The following is a 21,393-nucleotide window of genomic DNA, read 5'->3' on the forward strand; positions in this document are numbered from 1 at the left end:
TGAAAAAAAAAGTGTAGCAAAAAAACGAGCACGTGCAATATTAAAAATATTAAGATTTTTTTTACAAGAAAAAATATAGTGGTTGTTTGGCTCGAGCACTTCTCGACTTAAAATTGGTAAAATCCAACTTCACTTATTTCATGATTGTTTGACAAATTTTAAAAAGCAGAGAATTAAAGTAAAAGAAGCCGGTAAAAAAAGCTATCAAAACTGGCTTTTTTTTTAGCTCAACTTCTCAGCTTCTCTTCTTGTTGCGGCTCTCTGTTCGGTTTGATAAGAGACAAGGTAGTACAGTGTTGGCGTAGTTACCTTAACTACAATTGTTGGTCTTTAGTTATCTTGTAAGAACTTTTCTATATTTATTAATTTTTTTCTTTTAATGCAGAATTTAAAATTTTGTATCTATAAAATATTTCATGTCTAAATATAAATAATAATAAATCTTATAGTGTTATAATTTATTTTTTAAAAGAAACAAATTATTATATTATAAAATTATGAAACTATACCAACTTATAAGTTAAGTCATCCAAACACTTAAATAACTTATAAGTCACGGTATCCAAACACTTATAATAACTTATAAATCCAAACCAACTTCTCATTTCTAATCCACTTCTTTATTTTAAGCAATAAGTCACTTCTTTTAAACTCAGCCAAACGGCCTCGTAATCTTTTGGAACCAAATGACCCCAAAGTGAACCGAGGCATTGATTCCCTTCTTGTGTGCATAATATCCTTATATTGATTGTTTTGATATAATATGTTGTTATTAAGTTTAGAATATTATAATTTTGTTAATTTAGTACTCCCTCTGTCCCTCTCATTTCTTTACAGTAGGAGTACTATTTTGGAATGTCCCTCTCATTTCTTTACGTTACTATAAATAGTAAGTTTTTCCCATCATTACACCCACTATCTTACCCTACTATCTCATATTTAACAATAAAAACTACTATTACACCCACTACTCCCCTCCACTATCTCAAATCTATTATTAAATATTGGTAGGTCCCACCACTTTATCCACTTTTCATCTAACTTTACTCATTTTCCGTATATTGTCTTGGTCTCCGTGTCCCCCTCCAATGTAAACAATTGAGGGGGACGGAGGGAGTATTTATTGCATTTATAATTTCTTGTTATTTGGTTTATAAAAATTTCTACAAAGATATAATAATATATGTTAATATCAAAACTATGACTGGAACCAAATATTATTTAATTTAATCAACCGGTAATCAAAATTCAAGAGTCTTGAATTTTTTTTAAATATAAATATTACAATATATATATAGAGTTGGGTTTTTCGGAACTCCGGAAATTTTTTCTAATTTTATCACATTTTTTAATTCGAAAATATGTATTATGCAATTAAAATTCAAAAATTTTAATAAAAATATATTGAACATAAACTAAATTTACCATAATCTACAAGCACTTCATTATTATTAATTATTAATTTCTATATTGATATCAAGATCATAAAACATGTCCCCAAAAAAATCATATAAATCATTAAACAAAAAAAAGGTAAATATATTTTGTAACACTTAATTAGCTTGTGTGTACACCAAGCTTCTGCACTGCACTTTCCCTCTCGTCCAGCTACGTCGTATCCTCCATGTTTCTTCCACCTGTATCTTACAAACACTCGCCGGACTTTCAACCGCCGCCTGACGCCGTCGTTTCATCGCCGTCGACAATCTCTCCTCTCTCCGGCTTTGACACACTCATCTCTACATTATACATTATTCATTTATTTATCCTATCACAACACAAAAAACCCTAATTGATCAATCTCCTCATCTCTGATCTCACTCGAATCACATTCCACGTGTAACTTAATACAATTTCTATGTTTTTCAATTTCGATTTCAACGTGTTTGTAATTATATACTATATTTTGGTTTTTATAATTATAAACAAAGGTCCTACGAATTTAGATGCTGTTCAGGCGATTCTTTTATAGGAAGCCGCCCGATAGGCTTCTCGAAATCTCCGAGAAGATCTACGGTATCGATGCTCTCTCTCAACTTCACTGCTCTACTTGCATTTTGTTTCTCGTGTTTAATTGCTTGTGTTTTTCTCACTGTTTGCCTTTGTGTTAACTGTTTTTCGTGTTCTGCTGCTGTTTTTCGAGCAATTTTATCCACTAAGACGAGTAGTATATGTTTTTCGCATCTCGAATAATGAATATTTGTAAATGAGTAACTGTTTCCGGTTCCAACATAATAGAGATAGTGTATTTTATAACCTGGATAAATGACGGTCCCAGCATAACAGAGACAATGTATTTATAACCTCGATAAATGACGGTCCCAGCATAACAGAGATAGTGTATTTATAACCTCGATAAATGAATATAATACTCTGGTGATTATACTTTTATTGCTGTTTTTTGAGTAATGCTATGAGTGCCTATATATCTGATTAAATGAATAATGATTGTTTCTGGTCCAACATAGTAAGGGCATGTATTTATGACCTCCATAAATGAATAGAATATTCCAATTCCAAGAGTATATGCACATTTTTGGAGGTTAATTGTACTTGTTGGTTTAGTTTTAGGCTCGCATACTGTATTTATATGAACTTGTGCATCTTTTTGTTTATGAATTTGATGTGTTTGATTGCGGTTTTTTGACTGTACGTACTTGGTAGTTTAAATTTTGGTTTGCTCTCTTGTATTGATTTGAATATGTGTATGGGGTTGTGTTTTGTTTATGTGATTGCAGTGTTTGATTGCTGTTTTACAAATAATTCTATGGGAGAAGAAGAGTATAAAAAATACCTAGGTGTTGTTGTATCACAACTCCGTGACTACTATCAAGATGCAGCATATATGGTTTTTAATTTTAAAGAAGTGGAGCAGAGAAGCCTTGTTTCTGATTTTTTGTCGCAACAAAATATGACAGTCATGGAATATCCTCGAGAATTTGAGGGTAGTCCGTTGTTACCTTTGGAGATGTTCCAACACTTTTTGCATTCCAGTGATGGCTGGTTGAATCTAGGGGGCCAAAATGTGGTATTGATGCACTGTGAAAAGGGAAGTTGGCCTATACTTGCTTTTATGATTGCGGGGTTACTTATATATCGTAAACAATACAGTGATGAAAAGAAGACTCTCGAGATGTTATACAAGCAAGCTTCCAAGGAACTTCTTTATCTTTTGTCTCCTTTAAATCCACAGTCATCTCAGCTTAGATATCTTGAGTACATATCTCGAAAAAGTGTTGGTTCACATTGGCCGCCTGAGGATACACCTTTTGCTCTAGATTGCATTATATTTAGAGTCCTTCCGGTGTTTGATGGGGGAGCAGGTTGCAGACCAGTTGTTCGTGTATACGGGCGGGTCCCTTCTTCCACAAGTGGCAATAAGAGTTCTAAGCTTTTATTTTCAACTTTTAAGACCAGAAAACATGCTCGCTTGTACAGTAAGGTAAAGAAATATATTCATCACGACACTTAAAGAGTAAACGGCTTAATCTTTTAGTTGTTATTGCTTTCCTAAATGCAGGAAGAGTGCCACTTAGTGAAGCTAGATTTACATGTTCGGGTTCAAGGAGATGTTATTCTTGAGTGTGTTCATTTAGGAGAAGATTTAATAAGGGAGGAAATGATGTTCAGAGTCATGTTTCACACTGCATTCATTCGGCTAAATGTATTGATGTTGAACCGTGATCAAGTTGACGTTCTGTGGGATGTAAAGGTCCGGTTTCCAGAAGACTTTGTTGCAGAGGTAAAATCTTGTTGTACTGATGTGACATGTTCTTTTTTTGAGCTGTAGGAGTTGAAAGCATACTCATATCTGTATCAGGTACTCTTTGCGGATCCTGATGCTCTTCCATCTATTATACACACAGCAGCACCAAGTGATGATGCACCAAGTGACGATGGGACTGAGACACAAAAATCTTCACCTGACGAGTTCTTTGAAGCCGAAGAGATATTCAGTAATTTAGTTGATGCACATCTAGGAAAGGAGCAAGACAATGAAGTGGATTCTGAATCTTTCCATGAACTGAAACCAATTACTTTGAATAACATCGATGGTGAGGAACACACCACTACACACGTTGTCTCCAACTCAGAGACAAAAGATGAACAGGAGAACAAATTGAACCGCTCATTGAGGTTAGAAAGGCAGAATTCACCTCCACCTCTTTTGGACATGATTACTCCTCCAACTCAGTCACCTTCCTCAAGTCCTCCAGAGGCACACACCACTGCACACGATGTCTCTGGCTCGGAGACAAAAAATTTACAGGAGAACAAATTGAACCGCTCATTGAGGTTAAAAAGGCAGAATTCACCTCCACCTCTTTTGGACATGATTACTCCTCCAACTCAGTCACCTCCCTCAAGTCCTCCAGAGGCACACACCACTGCACACGTTGTCTCTGGCTCGGAGACAAAAAATGTACAGGAGAACAAATTGAACCGCACAGTGAGGTTAAAAAGGCAGAATTCACCTCCACCTCTTTTGGAAATGATTACTCCTCCAACTCAGTCACCTCCCTCAAGTCCTCTAGAAGCACATACCACTGCACACGTTGTCTCTGGCTCGGAGACAAAAAAGGTACGAGCGAACAAATTGAACCGCACAGTGAGGTTAAAAAGGCAGAATTCACCTCCGCCTCTATTGGAAATGATTACTCCTCCAACTCAGTCACCTCCCTCAAGTCCTCCAGAGACACACACCACTGCACACGCTGTCTCTGGCTCGGAGACAAAAAATGAACAGGAGAACAAATTGAATCGCTCAATGAGGTTAAAAAGGCAGATTTCACCTCCACCTCTTTTGGACATCATTAGTCCTCCAACTCCTTCACCTCCTTTGATCCAAACTTCTCATCAAAAATTTTCTGAACCAACAGTTCCCCCAGGCCCTCCACCTAAAATCGATCCAAAACCCCAGATTCTGCCACCTCCACCAGTTAATGATCCTTCCCCGCTTCCTGATTCTTCAGCTCATACTCCCACTCTGTCGGTTCCTGTGCCTCCATCTCCTGCTCCATCAGTCCGCATAGCGCCACCACCCCCACCTCCGCCTCTTCCTCCTGGAGCTAGTGAGTCTGAGCCTGCACTCCCACCACCACCACCACCACATCCACCACTTCCTCCTGGAGCTAGTGAGTCTGAGCTTGCACTCCCACCACCACCACCACCACCTCCACCTCCACCACTTCCTCCTGGAGCTGATGAGCCTGGACCTCCACTTCCACCACCACCGCCTATAGCTAATGGGCCTGGACCTCCACCTCCACTACCACCGCCCATAGCTAATGGGCCTGGACCTCCACCACCACCACCACCACCACCTCTTCCCCCTGGAGCTGATGAACCCGGACCTCCTCCTCCACCACCCCCTCCTATGGGAGGAAATGTGCCTGGGCCTCCTCCACCACCCCCTCCTATGGGAGGAAACATGCCTGGACCTCCTCCTCCACCCCCTCCTATGGGAGGAAATGTTCCTGGACCTCCTCCTCCACCCCCTCTTATGGGAGGAAATATGCCTGGACCTCCTCCTCCACCCCCTCTTATGGGAGGAAATATGCCTGGACCCCCTCCTCCACCCCCTCCTATGGGAGGAAATATGCCTGGACCCCCTCCTCCACCCCCTCCTATGGGAGGAAACGTGCCTGGACCCCCTCCACCTCCTGGCCTTGGACCTCCCCCACCTCCTGGCCCTGGACCTCCTCCACCCCCTGGTGCTGGCCCTGGTCCTCCTCCACCTCCTGGCCCTGGCGGTGGCCCTCCTCCACCTCCGGGATCTGGTCATTCTAGTGGTGGCCCTATTGGTTTTCTTACTAGAGGCTTGCAGGTTGGAAGAAGAGCTTTAGGACCTAAGAAGAGTAACCTAAAGCCACTTCATTGGAGCAAGGTAACCAGGGCATTGCAAGGAAGCGTATGGGATGAACTACAAAGACGCGGAGACCCTCAAAAGTAATTGCAATTTCTATGGTCTTTACTACATCATGCATGGAAATCACTCGAGAGAAGTGTTTGTTTTACTTTTTGTACTTCTGTTTTAATCTTTACTAAATACCTTGCTTTTGTATGTGCCAAGGAAACTAGTTATAACAACATATTTGTGTGTGTGACTTGTACTTGTAAGATACATTGCACAAATTACCACAATCACTTAATAAGCCGGAAAAGCACTAGTAAAAATTGTGGCTCAAAATACCACAACCATCGCACAGCCCACAAGTGTAATGCTTTTTTTAGTAGGTCTCACATTTAAAAGATGTGTGAAATGTTCCACCTAATAAAATAGGACGGGTCTCAACCAAATGCACAAATGTTGGGTTAAATGGGCCAAACTGCATAGTATCTATGTTACTCGGACCCTTCATTTTGCCTCGAAGTACCCGTGTCGGACACTCGACACTTGGACATGGACACTTGGACTCGGACACTTATTTTAGGCCAAAAACATGGACATTTTACAAAATATTACCGAGTCCGACACATGGACACGTATCCATGTCGGACACTTCTAGCCGAGTCCAAGTAACATAGCATAGTATTGGTATTTTGGGATCTAAATTTTCACCTTGTCCTATTTCACGTAATCACCTTAGTTTACTACATTTCATTGATATGTTTTACTCTCTAAATGTAGTGCACGGGAATTTGATATGTCTGAAATCGAGACCCTTTTCTCTGCCGCTACAAAGCCAAAGGAAACCAAGAAATCCGAAGCCAAGGCTGCTGCTCCCAAATCAGAAGTAATTACACTGGTAATGGTTGCATATTTAGCCTACATATTGAAATTTCACTGTTGTGATCATGTCAGACATATTGTTTCTGAATTAGAGAATCAACTGTTATGTTTTCATATGAGTGCTTATCCCCTGATTAAATGCATGCTGGATAATGCTTATTTTGTGTTGTTGCCTTTTAATTTCAGTATAACCTTGCATCTACATTTCAAGTATCATGACTCTCCCAACTAAGAGTGTCTAAAAAGTTCGATTGGAAAGGAGATATTGGAAAATATCTTCTAAATATTGTTTCTAGATTTAAAATGGTTTCATTCAAATGATAAAAATTATACAAAAAACCATTTTAGACTCTACCTAGACCAAGAAAACTTAAAGCTAAGATATAGAGCTCGTTTGGCTGAGCTTATAACTTATGGCTTAACGTGACTTATTTGATAAGCTAACTGATGACTTAAAGTGACTTATTTTTGTTATTAAAAATATAATAATAAAAATAAAAAGGATTTATGGATAACTTATGACTTCTGGATAATTTTTGTCAAAAAAATGTTTTAAAAAAATGAAGTCACTGAAAAAAGTACCTCAAATTAAATTCTGGCTTCAAGTCAGTTTGTGGCTTATTCCTGACTTTAAGCCGACTTCTGACTTATTACACAAACAGACATTTTTCAGTTTAAAGCTGTAAATGACTTAAAGTCTGTGCTTAAAGCCCAGACAAACATGCTCATAGTTTCCATGATACAAGAGCTTGTGTTAGCAAGAACAATCCTGGTGCTGGATGAGAAAGCTACATTATCTTCTGGACTTCTCTTATTTCTTTCTTTAAAACTGGTCATACTAATATTGTTTCAGGCAGCTGGTGTGTGCAAGTCCAGGGGCGGAGCCGCGCACACACGAGTGTGTGCATTGGCCCACCCTGAGCCGCACATACACACGAGTGTGTGCATTGGCCCACCCTGAACTATGAAAAGTGTCTTGTTATATATGTTTATTTCACATATACAGTTAGTTGTTGGGGAATATGAGTGAAAGGTAGGTAATTACTTATTTTATAATTTTGGTTGCATGGTATGTAAATTACTTAGATTATTGTTATGATTGTTAGTTCATAGTATATGGTCAAAGGGGATATTGTCATGTATTTAATTTGTATTCCTTAATATTTTTATTTTAATGATCAAGTTCAATATAGCAGTTCAGTTTCCGCACCTTCAAACTAATATCTTTCATTCCTATAAAATACATGTTCTTTCTTTAATAGCAAAACACTGATAATTTATTCATGTTTCTGTTACTTGCTTGTAAGCTTGTCCTTTTACCCTAATGTTTAGTGAGGGATGCACAATTTATGTGCAGATTTTATTGTAGATATTTTCCAGCATTTACTGTTATGACAACATAATAAGTCTTGCCAGTTAAGTAAACACTTGCACAGTTAATATGATATAAAACTAAAAATCTGGTACTTTTTCATGATTTTGTTATGTACTTGTACTATCTTTACATGAGATAGTATTATGTTTATATTTTTTGTTTAGTTCCTTCGAGGTTCATCTAAATATCTCTATGAACCTTTTTTAAAGTGACTGTAATTATACTAAAGTTTTATGCTGCGCTGATTTATGTTCTGATGATACACTGTAGGTTGATCATAAGAGGGCTTATAACACTGAGATTATGCTGACAAAGATTAAAATGCCTCTTCCTGAGATGACGGTAAGTTACTACAGTGTCTACTGTCTCATGTTTATGAAGTTATTCGTTGCCCAATAGGCCAATACTATGATCTGTCAATTAATTTGAAGGTGACTTTAGGTGAATGTGTTTTCCTGGTACCAAAACAATTGCTTTCATAGAGGGATCATCACTCTAGAAGTTAGATGAATTTCTTTCTTTGCAGGTCATACAAGTGAAATTTTTTGTTATCTTTATGTTGAACAAATTAATTGGAAGGACTTCATAGCTGAACAGAAAACATACCTCTGCTTTCTTGTTTCTATCTACTAAAATTTTCTCATGTTACCCCTAGATGCTTACTGGTCTTCTACTACATGTCTATCACGTATTTTTTCCCCTAATGTTCTTATCATCTGTTTTCGGAAAACCTTGTTCCATGATCATAAGAATACTTTGCGTGCATTGCTTGTCCTTTTTCTTAAGATGTAACTTTAGGCTCATACGTAATTCTACCTCTACCTTCCAGAAAAATTGTCAATAACCTAAAAACTTAGTTATATAGTTTTTCACTAAATTCCATGGTGTTTATAATGAATTTGGAGGTAGACTGGTGCTCTTGAATTTCTATCATTTTGGATAAGTGTATTGAATTTCTTTTTGTGTATCTGCTTGCTAGAATTTCTTACTCAATTTTTTTTAAGGTGCCAATATATATACATCATATACTTCAATGCGACGAATACAGTAGTTTAGATGCATGTATAGCTGAAAATTATAAGTATTGTTTGTTTCTCTATCAGTATATTGATTAGTAGAAATTATGTCTGAATTCCTTAGGCTGCAGCTTTAGCAATGGATGAGTCGATTTTAGACTGTGATCAAGTCGAAAATCTTATAAAATTCTGTCCTGCAAAAGAAGAGATAGAACTCCTAAAGGTGAACCCTTCACTTAATATACCACTCATTTTTCTCGTCTTTTTGTTAACCAGTTCTGCCAGTGTATAAGATGTTTTTGCTCACATAAGATTTTTTTTTGCTTTCTAGATGAAGGCTACAGAATGTTCTACAATTCATGTTTCTTATTTTTTTTTTCCTTTGTATCATGACACCTCAGGGTTACAAAGGCGACAAAGAAAAACTGGGAAAGTGTGAACAGGTCCGTATTAACTATTCTTCTACTTTTGCTTACTGTGCTGTGTTTCTTTAATGATAGACAGGACATACGAACTCAAATTTTTTTTACATGCAGCTTTAATCATATTTTACATTAAATATATGACTGGTCACTTGTATAACATGATTTTGTCACGGACTTTCATCAATAGTGGTCTCTGTTTCACCTAGTTGGAGACACATTTTTATTGGCAATTAAAGATTTTCTTTTCCTTTGCTATCACATAGTTCATACATGCACGAAATTGAAAAAACATAGTTTAATCATGCTTATATATACATATAGAGACTAATGCTATTAAAAGATTAAAATTTAAAAACAGTAAGCTGCATAAATTTTGATTTTAATATCTTATTTCTTATGCTGGTTTTAGAACTGACAATCTTTCATTTTCCAGTTTTTATTAGAGTTGATGAAAGTTCCAAGGGTGGAGTCTAAGTTGAAGGTTTTTCTTTTCAAAATTCAGTTTAATTCCCAGGTTTGGTTATTTTGATATAAACTTTGTATATATATTTTGTTCTTCTCTGTCACTAAATTCTGTAAGTCTGCTACATGTTTAAATTTTATTTCAGATTGCAGATTTTAAGAAGAGTCTAAATGCTGTAATTATTGCATGTGATGAGGTTAGTTTTAAAGATTAACGAGCATCTAATGCATACTCAATTAACCACTGAAGCAGCAATCACGTTGATCTATGTATGCAGCTGATATAGTTTTTTTCATTATTTTAGGTTCGGAATTCACAAAAGCTGAAGGAAATCATGAGTAAAATATTATTTTTGGGAAATACCTTAAACCAAGGAACAGCTAGGGGTAAGCAATTAAGATGCACACTTTTTCTCTAGGTCTCAGTTTTCAGACTGCCACAACCTGATATATTTTATTTTTAATCGCTTGTTACTTGTTTTAGTTATCTCCTACCATTACTCGTCTAGCTTACATGTTTATGCCAAACATTCCCCATCGGTTAATATCGGATGAAAGACTTGTCAAAAAATTAATTTTTTTGCGACGACATTAGAAATACTATGTCTTCTTTGAAATTTACTGAGAATATATCACCTGCTACATCACATACTAAGAAATGCAGTAAAATATCAGGGTAAAATAGGATTCGGATGTTGCAAGTCTTAAATATCGGCTCACCGTTAATTTGGAGAATATCTTTTTATAATCTGTGTTGACTCATGCAGATCTCAGTGGTTCCATTTGTAGAAGGTAAAAAATGATCTTGCTTCAAACATGCTGCAGATTTGTGATAAAAAATTCCAGAAAGTATACTAGACCGTGACAACCTGATAAGTTATATGGCAGGCATCGGTTCGGATTGTGTAACCCAAAGGAATAATAGTTTAATAACCAACAAACTTACTCAGTTACTATTAAATGTGACATATGGCGTGTCTGTGTGTGTGTGTCTTTATATATAATTTAAGCTTATTATTTAAACTAAAGGCTAACAAATTAAAAAGTACAAACTATAGGGTGAGAGATGACAAAGGTACATGCTCCAGCTAACTCTGTTTTTTACCCTTTACTTAAATAAACCACTTGAATTGAATCGTTTTGTCATAACATATTTGAAAAATTCAATTTGTTATCTTTTTTCAGGAAAACAAGTTCTATTTGCAACTAAATAAATCATCTCTCCAGAATAATTTAATTCCTAAAGCATTAAGTTCTTCAGAAATCCCAACATACAGGAGGCGATAATATACTTTTAATTGAGAGTTGTCGAAGAAAATTAAATGGGTTGTCATGTTAATTCTACAACATGTTAGGCATTAAAGAGTTAATTGAAAAACGTATCCCTTTGGTTTGGATCTACTGCACTTTATGACCTAAAGTTTAGGTAATTGCACAATGCATCCCTTAACATATTTTAGCTCTACATGTTGAAGCCTTTTGGCCCGTTTTCGTCTATTTTGACCTATCACTATGTTAAATTAAAAGGTTAAAATAGACTTAAGAACCTATAACATTACATTTTAGTAAATTATTAAGTCTATTTTACCCTTTTAATTTACACGGTGATGGGTCAAAATAGACAGAAATGGGCCAAAAGGGTTCAAAATGTGGCGCCTAAACATGTTAAGGGATGCATTTTGCAATTGTCCAAAGTTTAGGTAACAAAGTGCAATTTGTCCGAACTAAAAGGATGAGTTTTGCAATTAACTGGGCATTAAAACATCTTAAGATTCATATTTATTCCCATAGACATTACAGCACTTCGCATTAGTCTTAGTAAACTGGAATTTTTGATGGGCGACTTTTTCTAATACCTTTACCTGCCTAGAAAACTATTCTTAACGTTTATATATCGTTAATTTTAAACATAAAGGGGGTGTTTGGATGGTTGGTGGGAATGAGAATCGGGAATGGGAATGAGAGGTATGGGAATGTGGGTATATGGGAAAGGGTAACCCAAGGGGTGTGAAGGGAATGATTTACCTCCCAAGGGGGAATGAGGTTCCCATTCCACACAAAAATTTTGCTAATCCAAACACAATGTATGTGTATGAGGTTCCGATTCCCATTAACCGGGTTCATTAACCATGAAACAAACGGTCCCAAAGTGTTATTCTAGTGTGGATGATAATAGAAGAAGATGAGAAGTGCACGTGCGCTTTCCAATTTTTTAGATTTTGTATTACAAATAATTTGGTAATGCATATTCAAAACTTTGCTCGAGTTGCTTAGCTCTGATATAGTGGAAAAATGTTGGTGCAGGATAATCACATGACTAAAATATCTGAATGAAAGAACAATATAATAAGGTAAAAGAATAACAAGGGTGTCTTGCCTCTGGTGAATAGACACAGACAATCAACAAGGAACAACAATAATCACTTTAAACGTGTGCAACACAACTAGTAGAATATTCACATAAGAGCTTCATTCATCTAAATTATTATGCATAATTTTTTAAGAAGATGTATATTTTTATCTTCACAAGTTGGTATATGTAAGAAGGCAATTGTCTTATTACTAGGACTAATGTATTCATTATGTCTCGAATCACAAAGGTTCTGCAGTTGGCTTCAAGTTGGAAAGTCTTCTAAAACTCAGCGACACTCGTGCAACTAACAACAAGATGACGTTAATGCATTATCTTTGCAAGGTATGAGTCATCTTCGTCTTCTCGTAATTCAACCAGCATTACTTTTGTGGTGAAAATCTTATCTGCTCTGCAGTTCACTTAAATATCTTGCTCTATATATTCTTAAGGGATATAGACAGAAAGGTGGACATACTTCCCTGCTATAGATTCTGGAAACATCAATGTTAAAATATCTAACATTCTGATTACTTGAGATACCAATTTGCTGTTGCATTACAAGTACCTTGCCATCATACCTCAGTATATATTCATCCTTTTGCAATTGGGTGACCTTAATTTTGTGTGTCTGCATATATGATGATATCTCTAGGATTCCATCACCAAACCATTTCTTTTTAACCTTTTAGATATGGTTGAAATTGTCTTCATGTTGCAGTTAAGCTTGGAGTAAATGTAGGCCAGCAATTCTTCTAATTGTTCTTAAGAAATTTTCTGTGGCACTGACTATTTTTTCTAGTTGAGATAATGCTGACTGATTTGAGATGTAATTGAGCTCTTTCTTTGGCATTCTTGGTAGATTCTGTTAGGATATAAAATATACATAATCTGGAGTCCTAATTTTTTCAATGTCGCCCATCTATATTAATAAAGATTAATCACTTTCAGATTTTATGTATATATATTCGCATCATCACGGTAGGTTATCATCTTCTCTATGGTTTATTGTTTTTGAGTGATTCTTGCGTTTGTTGAAACTGGCATAGATTAATAGTAAATATATTGAGAAAAAGAGGATTAAGGCTAAGTTGCCCTATCCTGTAATATTAATAGTATGACTTTTTAGACTTACAGGCCCATGGGCTATTATTTTATTTAACATTAAGGATCTGCCAGTTAGTTGATACCTTTGTCTGCTGGTACTTCTCTATATATTCTACTGCGATTTAAATTTAGTGATATTTATACGCATGACCTTCAGGTTTTCTCGGATAAGTTGCCACATTTACTGGACTTCCATGAGGATCTTGGTACTCTGGAAGCTGCATCAAAGGTTTAAATATAATCTACTTACCTTACTACTAACAGTAAGCATTGTGAATAGACATGTCTTCTAAGTAGTCTTTCTTGCAGATTCAACTCAAGTTCCTAGCAGAAGAAATGAAATCAATTAACAAGGGACTAGATCAAATAAGGCAGGAACTGGGTGCATGTGGAAATGACGGCGCTGTATCACAAATTTTCCATAAGGTATCTGGACATATGTTGTAAGTTTTTCATTCTAGTATTTCTTTGTTATCTATATCACCAAGGAGGACACCATTCCAATTTCTTGAATGCTGCTATCTTCCAAATCTGAATGAAAAACATAAAACTATTTGCATCCCTTCCCAAAAAAAGGTCAACACAACTCAACATTTCATTCAGAAGAAAGAACAAGTTAAAAGATTATGAGATGTTACCTAATATTGTTTAGTATTTATAATTTACCTGTATCAACCATGGGCCTTTTTTGTTTCGATTTAGCTAGGAGTTCCTTGGATGAAAAGAGGGTTATTGTGCTTGGTTCATTAAATTTTGAATTAGACAAGAGAAACCTAAATTCCAAGGTTTTTTATTTACTAAAAACATGGAAATTTGGTTACCCGGGTCCCTTGCGGTAGCCATTAGTTACATAGCTATCTAATATAAAAACATTAAAAACTCGTTGAAAGAAATTACTTGACCTATAATTTTGCCGATTTTAGACAGTTCCACCCTTTATCTGATGATAACCATGTTTAAAGTTTCTGGCCGCTAAAAGATGCTAAAGGTACAAATAAAATAACCAGAAAACAACAGGGAGGTTAAACCAAAAGAATTATAAAAAATTTGAAATCCGTTTTAAACTAGTTACATTTACACCCAAGTATAAAATGGCTGACTGAAACTTCTTTCCTCAACAAAAAATATTTAGAAGAGTTTGGTGAGACAAGTTTGCTAGTTATTGTACCAAATGTAATATTTCCTCCATCGATAATTCGCTTAATGCAAGAAGAAAAGAAAATTATCCACTTAATTTAAGATGGTTATCCTGCAAATAATTACGTGACCTAGGAAGTAAAAATAGGGGTGTGTAGTATGGTGATACATAGATTCGACATACATGAAAAAATGGGGATCCGGGCATGGTGGGATACGGCATGCATATATAAAACAAATTATTTATTTGATGTTATAAAAACCAATTAACAAAACTACACACCCTGTGCAAAATTCATATTTGCACAAGTTTTTTTTTTTTTTTTTTGTCACATCACAAGTTTTTTATTTAAATACAAAGATTTACATCAGAAATTTCATTTTTGCGAAAGTTAATATTACCATTAATACTTTATAATTGTTAAATACTGTCAATACTTTGCTTTGGCGAAAGTAGCTACTTCACAATTATTGAGTAAGATTTGTGAACAGAAAAGTTTAAATCAGGGTTTGCGCAAGTATCCGACACCGGGATATGCGGGGCGACCTAAGTATCCTTGCTTCTGAGATCATGCCTTTCAGATGAATCCTACCCTGCATAATACATTCAGTACATCCAGTGGGTTTTTTGTCAGTTTATACCTTTAAAACCACTTTTAGTTCGATTTATTGCCTCAAAATTCAGCTACAAGATGGATTTATATTGGGTTCTAAGCATGCCCCCAGAATTGTCCAGCACCTTATTCACATCTTCGATGTTTATCAAAGGGAAGTTCTTTTGATTCTCTTCATCTATATTGTAGTCACTGCCAACTTCTATCAACCCAGATTGTGGAGATGGTTCCTTTGAGGTGTCATGGTTCCTTTTTCAATTACATCCGGTTTAGTGAATAAATAAAAATTATCAAACTCTTGTATTGAATGATTGTTTAAATTAATGTAAGACACCTTCCATTCATTTAAAGTATTAGAGATGGAACTGGATTAAAGTACACTACCTGGGACAACAATTTTCAAATCCCAAATCCTTTATATACAGTTAAACATCAATAAATTAAGCATTGGTACTGTCAAATTTTATTAATTTATCGAGTTTGAATATACATTATCTCGATTATCTTGGGAACTACAATTCTATTATTCTACGTACTTTTGGCCAAGATGAAGCCTTCACACATAGTTGTGTTGTGTACTATGATAATCAGAGATAATAAACTAGTTCAGACTCTTGATTCACTTGGCTTAAGGCTGAGCTCCAGTTTTCCCTCACTAATTAAAATAAATAAATTTTGAGCTACTGAACCCATTGGCATTTTAATTTGGACATAAATTGTACGTAGATTATCACAACTCAGTAGTCATTACATTTTTAGACTCAATATACTCAATCATAAAGACCTATTTGGTATGTACATACATACATACATACATACATACATACATACATACATACATACATACATACATATATAAACCTAAACAAACTTAAAATCAGGATCAAACTTTAAAAAAATAAATTTTAAATTGTTAATTATAAATTGTGATGGACACAATTTTTTTAGTTTTAAGACTTTATACTCCTACTTGTATAAGTGAGAGCTCCAGACTTCTTCTGATTCGAACTCTTTCGTTGACTAAAGTATGCAGAAGTAGACAACATTTTCTCTAAATGTAAATCTAGTTATTAATTTGTATGATTTGCATCTTGAAAACATGCTTCTAATTCTGTGTTATACAAACCACTCTAATACTAGCGGCTCTTTGTCATCTAGACACTCAAGGGGTTTATTGGTGTTGCTGAAGCAGAAGTCATGGCTGTACAAAATTTGTATGCCGTGTCGGTAATGTTCTGTTCTGTGTTGGTTCCTCATAGCACAAATTGATAACATTATGGTGTTAGCTTCTAAAATTTTGTTGGTGAACAGGGTAGGAATGCTGATGCATTGGCACTTTATTTTAATGAGGATCCTGCCAAGTGCCCGTTTGAGCAAGGTAATGTCAGTCATTTGATAGTTTCTACAGTATATCTAAATCTACATACTAGGGAAGGTGTCAGTTATGATAGTTTGGGGCTTTGGGTTATTTCTCGTGTATTTTAAGGCTTAGCGACAGGAATCAAGGAAATCACAACATACAGGAATATAGTCACTAATCATTATCGTTCTGGCCACTCGTGACAAGCTTTATTCAATTAATTTTGGCTGGATAGGGTAAATGCTACAGATGTGCTGGAACTTACACTAAAAAGAATAATTTTAAGCTTTAAAATCCTGGTCTAGTAGGGTAAACCTAAATTATAGCAACAACAACAACAACAATAATAACAATAACAATAACAATAATAATAATAATAAAAGTTGAATTTACCCGAATATTGGATCAGATAATAGATAAGACATAGATATGGAGTAATTCCAGAGACTTAATGTTATCCCAGCTACCAAGATAAAAGACACAATACACATCTCATGCACTAAACTATTGCTGTCTCCTCTTTATCCCCCTTTGCTAAAACTTAAAAGACTATTCTTCCCTTGAAATAAGTCTTTATATTTTGTGGGATGTATTGATTCATTATTGAGTATTGGAGGAGTTTTTTCATGTGTTTAAATGGTGATGAATTAGTCGTAAGAAGCACAGATCGATTAGAATTAGTTTTTCTTTATTAAAGATTGGTTTTAGAGTTCTCCTCTTATATATGAGGATATGTAGTCTATAAACTTCATACTAGATTGTGTGTCATTCACCGCTTCATGTCAGCTCAACTCTGTCCTTCATCACTTCATGTTCGCGCAATCGGAACAAATCTGATTGAACAACTAGTATAATGTAGCAAGTACCAAATCTACCGAAAAGGACTTGGATCAATATCAATTTCCAGTATTTTATTCTAATAATGCAGAAGTTTAGAATTTATTTGAGGCTTTGTTATTATTTTAAATAATCAAATAAGTAAATAAAAATTGAAAATTGAAAATGAGGAAATTTATTCCAAGAGTGCCTAGTGTCTTGAGTAATTATCAGACTTTTAAGGTCAACTGGGTCTTTTGAGCAAAATGAATGACACTACAAGAGTGAAATTTATACTGATCACAGTATCATCTTGAACTGATCAAGTACGAAACGTGACCTGATTATTCAAATTTGGTGAACCTCAAGTTTTAGAAGAAAGAAAATAAGAACACCACCTTAAGATCAAAGACAGCTCTCGGAAATTGTTTGAAAATGTAAAAGAGAAGAAAATAATTGTTTTCATAGTGTTGCCAAGGTGACAAAATGGTGCTATGATGTCCAAAATATAAAATGTAACTATTAACAGAGTCATCTCGTCAACCCTCCTATCCAGTTTTTGGGGAGCCAACACTCCCCGTACCATACTCGCATCACGTGCCAAACCGACCAGTGTTCTGTGTAACATTAGATTTTTGTTTAACTTTCCTGTTAAGACATGTACATATTATGAGAGAGAAACGTTTCGTGATTCATGTAATTTGTTAGTTGTATGGCCTCTTGAGTGTGAATCCGCAATCAGTACTGAGATATTGCAATCTGCATAACTGGTTAAACATAGAAGTACAGTATTAGAAAAGCCAAGTACTGCTAGGTTATATCTTTTATTCATTACAGTATTCTAGGAAGCTATGCGTGGAAAGTATTTAAGAATTATTGATTTTGTTTTCTTTATTTCTTGTTTATATATTTGTTTCGCATGTGTCACACTACAAATGTATGAACTGCATAATTTAGAATTTTGTACACACACAAAAATGAATCAGGCTCTAAGTAGTTTGGTCTTTTTCCTGTGGGTTCATTCCCTCTCTATCTATTTAGTTACCATTTTCCCTGAGATGTTGGTAAGTCATTTATCTCACACCTTCGGACCATCAGAACTTGGTGTTATAACAACTATCAAGTAGTCATTCCTTGCTTTTACTGGTTTTTTTCTTATTCAGTTTTTCTATTTCATATGCAAGAATGTCAAGAGCTAACTTCCTTTTAACAATTTGCCATGCAGTTACTGCAACACTCTTAAATTTTGTAAGAATGTTCAAAAAAGCTTACGAAGAGAACTGTAAAATGGAAGAACTAGAAAGAAAGAAAAAAGAGAAGGAACAAAAGGAGAAAGCACAGGAGAAAGCTAAGAAATAGCTAGTAATTGTTTACGTGGTTCCATACACGGGGTTTTGATACTTCAAATGACCCCTCCCCTCGGTGATTTATGCTGTACGTCTAGATTGCCTCGGTGACCAGAAGCCTCCCTTGTTGGCGTGTACATAACATGGCAATTCAAGAAATGAATTGCAAAAGCCAGTTGTCTGAACTTGCAAATGTGGAAAATCTTGTGGGTGGCTTGCTTATAAGGCTGGTCGGCATTCAGACAGCATGTCAGCTTTTCACAGCAATGAGGGTTTGATGCGGTCTGAGCTTGGGTTTCAAATGAATTATTCAAGAAATCCAATCTTTCCAGTCTTATTTGTTTCCCGATGCGAGGTTTGATTTGGATCGAGCCTGGAACACAATTTTCGCTTGCCTGGGGTCCTCGATCATATCTTGGATTTGTGAAAAGTGGACAATGCTATTGTAAAAAGAAAATGACAAGACCATGCTGTACCATTAGAAACCATGTACAAAACCCCCAGAGCTCTCTATACGGATTGTAGATTATCTGGTCTGATGATTTACTCTGTACCATAAAAAGTTAGATTTCACTTGACCAATTCAATAGGAAGCTAGAAGATACATTGTTGTATATATGTAGTGAGGATTCAGGATTAGCACAGAAGAACTAGATGGGTAGTTTTAGTGTATAGCGAGGTAACTTCAAGAGGACAGTCTATATAGTGTAATCAGATAGATCATTGAAAAGCAAGCAATATATATATTATACAAGATTCCCTGCTATTGTTAGAAGTTATTGTTGCTTTTGTATCTGGTGTCATGGGGATTATAGGTTGCTTTTCTAGTTTTGTCTGAATCATTCTCATGCTTGTTATTAGTCTTTTTACTTGTTCAAGCTAATAGCTTCCCTATGTAGATGCTTGACTATCCCAGACAAAATGAGATATCCAATTGGTTGTATTGGCCATTATTTTCAAAATAATATTTATTGTTTATTATATTCTGTTTGTTTATAATTATACCTCGTGTACCGAGGAAATTATATGTTCTACAGTAAGTAGCGACATATCCTTCACTTAAAACTATATGTTCGGCTAAATGTTTGGTCAATGTTTGACAATATTTAGTAATTAAGCAGAATATACTGCACATACAATATTCCATTTGGTACTCGGACTAAAATTTTGAAAAAAGAAAAAAAATAATGTTCTTGATCAGTTATCAAAGTATCAAGTTGTTGAAAGAAAATAATATAGAAAAACAATTTTGAACTTTGATATCAGAAGCTGTATAATATATAAATACCCTACTGGAACTTGCTGCACATGTTACATTCTGAATGTAGTAAGCAGCTACTCTATAAGAAGTGTGGATTTTATTGTTCTTCCCTTATATTTTATTTTTTGAAAGTCAAATTTGTTTTTGAATTATATAAAAGAAGAGTCAAAATCTCAATGAGCCTTGTAACTGATAGCTGATGCCAAGTAACATGCTCCATTCTCCATTTTAAACCATATACTAACAAATCAAAAAACAATGAAAACGAAGTATGATTGTCACATAAATAATATCTTCTAATCATGTTATTTGATTAACTGGGCACTTCATAAGTTAGTGGCAAGTAGGAGCTCGTTTTTGGAAAAGCTAGGGGATAATTGATCCAGCTATATTATCATATAAAGTTGTGGGCTACTATGCAGAACACTGCATGTGGTTTACTTGTTAATGAATAACTGGAGAAACAGACACTGACTAAAATCCAATGTAACTCCCTATAATGCCATGCCTTGTAAGAATTATATGGGGTATTTGTGTTGTGGAAATTACCAAGTTGACATCATGTTGCAAAGCATCTTGGTTTGTAGGTACCCTAGTCCGATTGTCGTAACAAGAGGTCGAGAGTTCGAGTATCAAAAGGTTCTGAGTTCAGTTTTTGATAGAGGAATACGTGTGTGTGAGAGAGAGTGTCTCCTAAGAGGGCAATGAGATTTGAAAAAGTATTCTAGTATAAATGGTCACTTAACACGGTATCTCATAAGCCTACTCATGATATCTTGAGATTTTGGAAGAACCGATAACACTTTATATGGTACGAGAATTCAGGCTCCTAACACCTTGAGGTTTTAGGAAATATCATATGGTACGAGAACTCGGGCTTTACACCTCGAGGCTTTAGGAATATACTGCTGATTCTGAAAATTTTGGAAGAAAGCTTCTAGTAGAGTAACTTGCCAAGATATCAGAAACTTGTATGCATTTTCAATATTGTCCAAACAAACATTGTCTAGCTGTGTGTTTCAATTTTCAAAAAGAGTTAAAAAGTCTTGTAACCTTCTCATGGATTTACACCAACTCTTACCATATGTTGCCTGTGGCCATATATTACATTCTCTCAGCTTGGCCCTCATTGACAGGAACTATCTGGAAATGGGGCAGTTTATTGCATGATTGCATATTCGACTCTTTTACATATCTTTGTTGTATTGTCTTGTCAGAAACAGCAAGTTAAAATGTCGCATATCCAGGGTGTCATCTGATCTATATTATCCGACGTGTCAATTCTGATGACTTGTCCGGTATCAGTTCAATTACAGATTATTAGGTTTTGATAAGTACATTATACGTCTATCCTGCCCTGCTTCGGTCCAAACTACACCTAACCAGACTTC

The 21,393-nt window shown here is 35.4% G+C and overlaps 1 protein-coding gene across 2 annotated transcripts; it reads left to right on the plus strand.

Annotated features, from left to right (window-relative positions):
- The first annotated feature begins 1,558 nt into the window (after positions 1-1,558).
- Positions 1,559-19,507, plus strand: LOC108196844 (formin-like protein 20). Of its 2 annotated transcripts, XM_017364303.2 has the most exons (17): positions 1,559-2,016; positions 2,739-3,442; positions 3,521-3,742; positions 3,821-5,949; positions 6,632-6,749; positions 8,379-8,450; positions 9,249-9,347; positions 9,526-9,567; positions 9,983-10,063; positions 10,158-10,208; positions 10,317-10,398; positions 12,612-12,706; positions 13,626-13,697; positions 13,778-13,894; positions 16,378-16,446; positions 16,531-16,597; positions 18,621-19,507. In XM_017364303.2, exons 1-17 carry the CDS (start codon positions 1,947-1,949, stop codon positions 18,752-18,754), a joined length of 4,224 nt encoding a protein of 1,407 aa, XP_017219792.2. In that variant the 5' UTR covers positions 1,559-1,946; the 3' UTR covers positions 18,755-19,507. The 2 variants fall into 2 exon arrangements, 1 of the variants encoding a protein (XP_017219792.2); XR_001801861.2 differs by lacking the exon at positions 18,621-19,507 and having other exon boundaries at positions 16,360-16,446; positions 16,531-16,579.
- The last annotated feature ends 1,886 nt before the right edge of the window (positions 19,508-21,393 follow it).

The sequence above is a fragment of the Daucus carota genome, chromosome 7 (assembly GCF_001625215.2).
Source record: "Daucus carota subsp. sativus chromosome 7, DH1 v3.0, whole genome shotgun sequence".
NCBI classification, from domain to species: domain Eukaryota; kingdom Viridiplantae; phylum Streptophyta; class Magnoliopsida; order Apiales; family Apiaceae; genus Daucus; species Daucus carota.

Excerpts from the sequence above, each read along its gene's own strand:
- LOC108196844 (XM_017364303.2), top strand. The coding sequence starts at position 1,947 with ATGCTGTTCAGGCGATTCTTTTATAGGAAGCCGCCCGATAGGCTTCTC. Across the intron at positions 5,950-6,631 it reads AGACGCGGAGACCCTCAAAA|TGCACGGGAATTTGATATGT; the intron begins GTAATTGCAATT and ends CTCTAAATGTAG. Across the intron at positions 10,064-10,157 it reads AAATTCAGTTTAATTCCCAG|ATTGCAGATTTTAAGAAGAG; the intron begins GTTTGGTTATTT and ends ATTTTATTTCAG.